Source organism: Poecilia reticulata, linkage group LG15 (genome assembly GCF_000633615.1).
Source record: "Poecilia reticulata strain Guanapo linkage group LG15, Guppy_female_1.0+MT, whole genome shotgun sequence".
Lineage (NCBI taxonomy): Eukaryota > Metazoa > Chordata > Actinopteri > Cyprinodontiformes > Poeciliidae > Poecilia > Poecilia reticulata.
Window position 1 is genome coordinate 21038954 of NC_024345.1, and position 9576 is coordinate 21048529.

General features: G+C 35.7%; 1 protein-coding gene across 1 annotated transcript in view; it reads right to left on the minus strand.

Annotated features, from left to right (window-relative positions):
• Positions 1–6973, minus strand: part of LOC103477175 (uncharacterized) — a 26649-nt gene extending 19676 nt beyond the window's left edge. The window contains exons 1-8 of the mRNA XM_017308822.1: positions 5604–6973; positions 4949–5062; positions 4170–4283; positions 3398–3499; positions 1317–1324; positions 696–772; positions 307–535; positions 9–178 (exon numbers count right to left, since the gene is read on the minus strand). Coding sequence (XP_017164311.1) covers positions 9–178; positions 307–535; positions 696–772; positions 1317–1324; positions 3398–3499; positions 4170–4283; positions 4949–5062; positions 5604–5692 — 903 coding nt within the window. The 5' untranslated portion in view covers positions 5693–6973. The remainder of the gene's footprint in view (positions 1–8; positions 179–306; positions 536–695; positions 773–1316; positions 1325–3397; positions 3500–4169; positions 4284–4948; positions 5063–5603) is intronic.
• Between the last annotated feature and the right edge of the window lie 2603 nt (positions 6974–9576).

Genomic DNA, 9576 nt, shown 5'->3' on the forward strand with positions numbered 1-9576 from the left:
TGTCTGACCTCATGTTCATCATTGACCTCTCCAGTCTCTCCCTCTGTGATGTAGAGCTCTGTGTAGATCTGGTTCAGAAGGGTTGGACTTCCTGCTTTAGTGATTCCCTCAAACACAGACTGGAACTTCTTCTTCAGACCAAGTTTAAGTTGGTGTTGACAAACTGCAGCAAGATGCTCTAAATAACACAAGGAAGAAAACTAAGTCATTTTCTGAAGATTGTTTGAATAATTGGTATCATCCTTAGACATCTGTAATTGTTTTTGAAATATCCATCAGGTTAAATCTTTGTAGAAATGCTCTTACCGCTCTGCAGACGGTCAGCCAGCTCCTCCTGCTTCATCCTCCTTAGGAAGTTTAGGGTGATCTTAATCACTGCCTCTCTAGTATCCCAACTCTGCTCTTCATCCTCACCTTCCAACTTCTCCTCATCATCTCTCTGACTCTCTGAGCATTCTGGGTCATCTGGACTCAGAACCTTCTGGATCTTCTTCAACTCGTTCTTTAGAAAAATGACAATGTTGTCCTCCAGCATCTGGAACAGAATAATATATGAAGAACACATTATACCTAAAATTATGAAGTCAAACATCAGATTCATATTGGACAGACTGACAGTCTATTTGTTCATATATTGCAGCATGGAGAAGATGGAACAGAGCCTTTGGAAATGTAGTTGTTAAACATGTACACACCATAAATATGGAGTCCAATTGTTTTTGGCGCTGCTGGGCAGATGGACCACTGGGAACCTCTGACTTCTGCTGATCCACTATGGGGAGCATTCATAAAAAATAAGCTCAAAACTTTTCTGTCCACACAGAGACAAACTCATTAGGTCCCACAAAACTTAGGCAAACAATTATTCATTGTCCACAGAGAGAAGAACACACATTACATGTCAGAGATGTTGTCCTATAATCCAAAGTTTATTTCTTTTAAGGAAGCCAGGATTCTGTACTTAAATGTCTGATAGAGATAATTTCCTTGACACCCATAAAATCCTGTTTGCTGAACAATTGTTCTACTTCCTACTCCAAACTATGTTTTTATATTTAACAGCTGAAGACATATCATTTCTCTGATCAGTGGCAAACAGCAAATACAGGCTAAAGAGATTTAGCCATAATTAAATAACATAAATGTGTCTTAAACCTGCTGTACAGAGCTTTTAAACACAGTGATGTTGATTTAGTAGGAAACTGAATATCGACAGATGCTGATTTGTAGATGCAAGGAGGAACTTTTTTATACCGCACAATACACTAAAATGACCCTTTCATTTTACTGGCACACAAAAATTAGCATTATTGTACCCCAGCATCTGTTCAGAAATCATTACAGTCATAAAATTACTAGAAATATCAGAGCCATCTTGTTTGTGAAACAGAAAATGGTATGTAGTACACAGAGTTGTCATGGCATGTTGTGGAACTAAATGGAGAAGCATATAGCTGATTTTAACTATTTAATGAAAAAAATGCAGACCAAAAACTTACAAAAACACTGGGAGCACAGGGAGACAGAAAAAAAAAACTAACAGGACACATGTGCAAGAAGACAGCAGGGTGTACAGAGAAGTCCCAGGGAATATCAGGAGAAACCAGAAGGAGTGGGAGCAGAAGTGTTTAAATAATGTGAGAGTTAGTTCTGGAACAATTGACCGGGCATCAGATAGGCTAATGGGTTGCGTTAGCCTATCCGATCTATCTATTTCCAGCAGCCAGCAGACTGAGGAGAGAGAGAGACAGTAAACAGTGGAACTTGAAAATATACAAATTTGTAGCAAAGACTCACTAGACACAAGGAATAAAACTAGTAAACTTGTATCACTAAGAACTGAACTAAAGTAAAACAGAAACAAGGCTGATCTAATCAAAGAATGAGACTAAGGTAAACAAAGAATATTAATAAAATCTAGAATCAAATAATCAAACTCCAAAACAATCCTGGGACTTAACAAGAGTAGATGTACACAAAAGCAGGATATGTGTGAACCCCCACAAAACTAAGCACTAGCACTCTTGTTCTGTAGTTTCAAATGTTTTCTTATGAATTGTGAAAACAACAGGGATGGTGGTGGTTTTTTGAAAGAAATATATTCCAAGCTCATGGAAATCTGATAAATTGTTGCTGGTCCAAAAAGGTGCAGATATTGCAGATGTAAATATTACCATCCGTCTGTGTTGACAAAGGTATTTGAATTAATTGAGTTAATAACCAGCTTAAGCAATTTCTATTAGACTAAAATAATGTTCAGTCAGCTGTTTAGTTTCATCCCAGTTATACTAACAATGATGGTTACAAACTAAATCATAGACTTCTTTCATAACTCTATTTATTTTTTGATTCAGTAAACATATTTTCCAGATCATTCATTTCTGCAACTAACACTTTATTCCATCAGACTTTATGAACTGGCTTTGAAGTATATCAGAAATTATTTATGGGACAGAACTCTAAATGCTTCAGTTAATCTTTCACAATGACTACTTTATTTTCCATTTTTATAAATGAGTTGGGGAGGGGTTAGATGCAGCCACAGTAGTTTTATTTGTTGAAGACAGATATTTATAGAACAGCAGCACCCTCTTTTGTTAATGCAGGGAGCTTTTATATAATGCAGTCATTGCGTAATCTAAAACTGGTTCTTATCTCAATGAAGACTGGATTTATGACTTTCACTTTAGACAAGCTATCCTTTTCACTAACACTAGATGGAATAAGTATAGAAAATCTGACTTCATGTGCTTGTGGATATGGCAAGATGACAAACCTCTTTGACATTCATATTGATAATCTGTGAAAAAAAATTAAGTACACTTACAACTTAACTACGATTGTTTTAGGTGCCTTCTTTTTGAATCTAGACAAAAACTTTCATAAATGTTTGGTTCTCTTGGATCATAGTGATAGTATTTTTAGGAATTACTCTACCACTCTATTGTTAAAATTCTTTAATTATTTTTCATAATAGTTGATTATTTAACTATGTTTTTAAAAACAAAACCCATTTTGAAAGTACTCTTTAATGTTCCCTGAGTGAAAACAAAATTTGGTAAAACCTTTAATTGGAGTCACTTTCAAAATGCCAAAATTCAAGACTTATTTTTTAAGGTTTTAAATTGTTATTAATGCATATAATTAGCTGCATATTTTATAAATTGCTTAATGTTGGCAGCTAATCAATAAAGCCCAAAGAAGGCAGATCTGATGCAGCAGCATCTTGGATGTTTCCATTCCACATTTCACTTTTTTAAGGGGAACACTATACACAAACTGTTTTACATTTGGACATATGGGAGAAAAAGAGATGAACTCACATTAACACATGTTGGAGTAAAAACATTTCAGACTGACTCAGTTTATGCAGCTACAGCAGTTTGATACAGCTCACCTGTCTAAAGGTCGGTGTGGTTTAAATTTAACAGGGAGATCCTTGGACCAGTCACTCTTAAAGGACACACAGCTGGGTTCAGGTTCAAGTCTCTGATGGATCCTGACAGAAAAACAAAAATCATCTCATTTAAAATCTTGAAACTGAAAGTAAAATTAAATTTTAATACTCTAACTGTATGTCTAAAGAATGCTTGTAAATTAAGTCTGCTTCAAAAATAGAATCTAAAACATAAATTGAGATTATTTGTTTTTCAAGTAAATTCTCAATTAATTTAACTGTCAATAATTTCCCCTTGTATCTTACTCAGGTTTATTTAAATCTTGATAGAGAACAATCTGAAATAAATGGAGATCATAGACTTCTGTGAAGGTGTCTGATGATAAATGTAACCAATCCCAATAAAAATATCCCAATTAAAACAGTTCTGAGTTGTGAAAAATATCTGTAAGTATAGAGCAGACATTAACATGATCAATGAAACCAAAAATATTCTCATATTTTCAGATTTTGAAAGAAAGATCTGAAAAAAGAGAACTAAATCTCAACACAAAATACATCTTAAATATGAACTAAAACAAACAGGAAAGCAGTATGTTGCATGTCAGATTTGTGCTTTGTGTCAAAGCTTTTAGCACATAATGCTAAAAATGTGCAGATGTGTGAGAACAGAGTAGACCGTACAATTATGTGAAAAGAACAAAGTAAAAAAAAAGAACAAATCTGAAAAAAGCAGATGCATATTTCAAATCTTTTGTAACATACAGCTCACCTGTCTACTTCTGAAGGTTTGGCTGGTTTAAATTTAACAGGAAGATCTTTGGACCAGTCAGTCTGACATGATACACAGCTGGGTTCAGGTTCAGGATGGAGTCTCTGACCATTCCTGGAAGAAAAAAATATAATTGAGAACCCTTTATTTAATTCAATATTCTAAACAATATATTGTTTTTACAATACTGGTAAAATAAGTAGCTACCTCAAAAACCAACATCTAAAGTATATTTTTTATTTGCCAGATACATTCATATTTAATTTGACAGAAAACATGCCTTTTATTATCCAGGTTTATTTGAAAACATATTTTTTGTTGGCTGAACATCTGCCTTTAAAATCTTTAAAACTGTCCTCCATTATGTTGCTCTCAATGGAAATGCAGCTGGATTCTGGTTCTGGTCCAATTTCAGGATTACAACTGTGAATAAAAACAGTTTGCATTTCTGAAACCTTTTCATTCCATGTTGGACTGTTGTTATATTTTGGTATTGTGTTTGTAACATACTGAGGTGAAATCAAAGCTGATTTATCTCTAATTAGTAGAGGTTGTATAAGTGTCTGATCAATAATGGCTCTAATTCTGATATCATCACTCTAGTAAATTTGTTTCATAACGCATTTGTGTATAATGCAGTTTATTGTAGTTTTTGTTATAACTGAGATAATACCATGAAAGTAAAATACATTTTGACTTAATAAAAGTTAAGTTTAATAAAAACTACACAGTTATGAAAAACAGCAGATGCATATTGAATATGTTGAGATATAGATTACCTGTCAGTTGATGAAGGGCGGGCTGCTTTAAATTTAACAGGAAGATCCTTGGACCAGTCGCTTTTAAAGGACACACAGCTGGGTTCAGGTTCAGGTTCCAGTCTTTGATGGATCCTGATCGAAAAATATTATTTATACCTTTCATTGAAAATCAATTTCAATTACATGTTCAAACATTGCCTGTAAAATAAGATTTTGCCTCAAGAAATTACATCTAAAATATGAGAAAAGGTGATTATCTTCTTCTGAAATACATGTAGTATATGTAGTGACATGCCCTCTTATATATCATTCCGGTTTATTTAGAAATATACATCTTGTTGGCTTGTTTCTTTACAACTAGATAAACCTTCTTCCAATCAGTCACTCTCCAAGGACAGATAGCTCAGCTCTGGTTCCGGGCCAGTTCCAGGTTCATAACTGTGATAACTTATTAAATTATACTGTGATGGTTGACAGTTTGATTTAATGACATATACTAAAATTAAAGCTTCTCTGGTAGTGACAAACTACAGCTAAATAAGACTCCTTAATATCTGATCAAATATGATTTATAATGAGAAACAGTTATTCACTAATCATCTCCTGATATTCACATTTATTGTGTGAATGCTGTGTGAAAAGGGATGTGGACACTTAGAGATGGTGACCTCACCTGTGACCTTTGCTCTGGCTCTCATCTTCCCCACACAGAGTGGTTTCAGAGGGAGGGACTCCATCCTCTGTGTCCTCACATTGAACCATGCTGCTGATTTCACATCCACATCAGTTCACACACACTTTCTACCCTCACCTGAAGAGGAAACACACATTATCTGCACATCACCTCCAATCATCCTTCACATATGTGTTAAAAATATCAGTTTCGCTTGTCTCTCTAGTTCCTGTCAAAGACTGTAACTACCTCTCAGACTCCATTCTGCTGAAAGGGGTGAACAACCAGGTCAACCCTAGCCCTAACATGAGTCTCTGACACATGTTAGGGCCTTTTTGCACAGCATTCTATTCAGCGGGCGAGGACCATCATGTCAATCAGGCAGAGGAGCTCAGTTTTCTACAGAATATCTTTCTCATACTGTCATCCTAAATGTTATCAAATTGAGAAGCTGTGTTGCATGGGCAGTGGTACAATAACAGCTTTCTTAGGCCATTCAAATTTAATATCTCCACCTGGCACAGTTTCATTAACATTTAACAAAAACAAGAATATCCCTTATCATTAACCAGGTGGTCAGATGTCCAGATGACCAGTCACATTCCCTTCAGTGTTGTTTTTCTGCTTCTTCTCTCTGGGAGGTTTAATAAAGTTCCCCGAGCCAGGAAAATTGTTGACAAAAATATTCCTCATCCCCTCTGGAATAAACCTACTAAACAAGGCAGCAGAGTTGCATTATATTAATGGCAATGTTTTAATTTGTTTTTTTGTTTTCTGTTTAAAAGTGGGTTATATTGTTACTTGTGGGTTTTTCAATGAGTGTTTTTAACACTGAGTCCTGGTATAAAAAATTCTGTCACCTTTAGGACAAAGGTTTTATCCATCTTATCTAACAAAAACAACTTTAGAAAGGTAATAAAAGATCAAAGTTCACAATAATCAGATGGGATCACAAAGGAAGAGCAGTAAATGGTGGATTTTATTGAAGTTGGTTCTGAGGCAACAGCAACTTTTAATTCCAAAGTCCAACAAAAATAAAGTGGTATCAGATGACAAGAGCAGGATCTACTCTATGATGTCCAGACTAGAAACTAGCTACATGTGTGGACGAAAACATTTAGTGAACTAACTGATTGTTGGTTCTGTTCACTCCTTTCTACATTCAGTGAGTCCAGAGCATCAATACCTCTCAGCATCAGCCCTGTTGACACTTGCACAGACTCCTCTGGTTCATCAGTTGGAGGTGAAGCTGCAGTGAAACACCCTGTATGAGGAGTTCCTCCTCAGTGTGTTTGAAGGAAAACCTGAACATGTTGAAGTGGAGAACAGATCTGAACGCAAATCTCTGCATCTGCTTCAAACAGATCTCACTAGATCAGATTGGTTAGTCTGAAGCAGAAGACCCTAACAGATCCATTTCTCCATGTCAATCCCTTCCTGGGTCACTAAACATATTTAAAAACTAACTCAATGTTTTTTTTACCAGTTTTTTTCTTTTTTTGTTGCAAAAATCAGACACACCAGAAGATTCCAGCTGGTGACAGAGTTCAGTAAGGTGGACATCAAAACCTGAGACTCTGAAACAAGGAGAACCATTTACATGAACTGGTTCAAAACCTCTTGGAGCCTCCAGATTCTTTGTGGTTTCATGAAAAACAATTGTTGTTTATTAAAACATTTGACTGTAATATTAATTTAATGACAACAACATGTTTTCATTAAGTTTTTTTCACCTCCTCAAACACTACACTTAGAAAAATAAATCTGTACAGATGCAGATATGTACTGCATCTGTACATATTTGTTATTTTTATTCCAATCTAGATTGTTGAATCTGAAGAAGTTTAAAGCTTTTATATTTTCTACTCTGATTCAAGACACCTTCAGGTGTTCAGTTGTTATTTCAATCTGGACAGCAGCTGCCATGAACAACATGGAGGAAAAATATCTGACGGAGAAACATCACAAGTTCTGCTTCAATTTGTCTCTACATTTATTAACTGGACCTTCATTCTTAAAGGGACAGAAACAAGTTAAGATGACCCACAACATTTAAATATCTGCAGGATATCTTAAGATACGGTTCAGTTTTCAGTTGGATCTTTGTACGTTTAGTGCAACAGCAGAACCTTTAAAATTACTGTATGTTTTCTCAGAGTCCAAAGTTTTTGGTTAGAGGTTAAAATGTGGTTTTAACTCCATGTCCAGGATATTCCTCTGTTGAAGAACCACATTTTTAGATTTTGGATCAATCATCTAAAGCCAATAAACTTTGAGTGGGTCAACAGAGTTCTAGCCATCTAAATATCACAATCATCAGCTGTTCAGTGTTGCTTGATTTCAGTGAATACTCTAATAATCCTTTAGATTAGTCTCCAAACATCAGAGATGAAACAAACAGGAACATTCCTAAAAATAAAGTTTAATAAGAAACAAAGCAAACTTACAGTTTGTTCAAACGCTCCTAAGAGTTGAAAATCATCTGAACAACGGACTGTGAGACATGTGACCTGCGTCCTGGTATGAGGCGGAGCTTCACCTGTGATGGAGGCTGGACAGGGAGGAGGGCAACAAGAGGAGCAGCAGTTCCAGGAAACCTTAAGGCTCAAAGTCTCTTCAGTCTTTCCAGACGCTTATTATGATCCTGTTAACGCTGCGGGTTTCTGTTTTGATCATGTCCTTGTTGTTGATTAACTGTCTTAAATTTTTCCATATTAATTATTTCCTTTGTGTTTGTTTATTAGTTATTGTCATTGTTCTTTTCCCCCTGATTAGTAACTTTTCTATTTAACCCAAGGAGGATCAAACCCAATGTTTTCCATGATTTTAGTATTTTATTTTAAACATAAACAATGGAACTGAATCACATTTACCTTGATACAGAGAACTGAAGCTTCTGACAGAGCTGAAGCTAATATTTAGCCTGATGCTTATTATTCTAGCCTCAGTGTTCTGTTCTTCATCTGCAGATCATCTTAGTGCTGTGGCTGCACTGCATCCAACTCTGATGTCGTCACTTCACAAGTGTCAAAGCTCCATTTTTCTTTGGTTTCCTGCTCATTTCTTTCCGAGGCGCTCCCATTTTATTCAGGAGGAGCTTCAATGTTTTCCGGGTCTTTTTAGATGATGAAAGAACTCAGACTGTTGACTCCACCTGGCAGGCGCTCCAGGTGAGCAGGAACACTAAAGTCATCCCTGCAGACCAGCTTTAGATTTGGCTCAATCTCAACATTAAGCTTCAGAAACGTCTTGGTTATAATTTGTGTTTCAGATGTGAGATCAGAAAGTTCTGCTTTCCATCATGCCCCAGTTTTTAGTTCTGCTTTTTTCTGCTTCTTTTTCTCCACCTAACAGAGACAAGATTATTAAAATGCTTCATGGAAACGTTTGAAGTCTCTCAGATTATCATTCAACTTGATGTCGTTAGTTTTAGTCACAAGTTCTTTCAGATGTTCTAGATGAGAAGATCTGAGCATCTGGTTTGGTTTATCCAACTGGGCTCCAGTATCACCTTTAACAGAAGATTCTGGTTCTAAATCCAGACTGGACCACTTGATTTCTTTGGACCTGAGCACCTTGGGAAGAAACTGTCATACAGAAACATGAAGTGCTGTGGAAAATGTATTTGCCCCTCTTACATTTCTGCTGTTTTGCCTTTTTGCCACTGAAATGTTTGGCATCAAACTGATTTTCATATTTAATGAAGAAAATTTGAATAAATACAAAAAGCAGTAATTAAATTATTCCAGTAAATAATTCCAGTAATTAAAACAACTGCCTAACATTTCAATTAAATCTGACAGATGGACAGATTTAATTGTCCATCTGTCAATTAAATGACAGATGTGGTTGTTTTTAAAGTGCTTTATAAATAAAGTTGGTATGGTATGGTATGGTATGGTATGGTATGGTATGGTATGGTATGGTATGGTACCATACCATACCATACCATACCATACCATACCATACCATA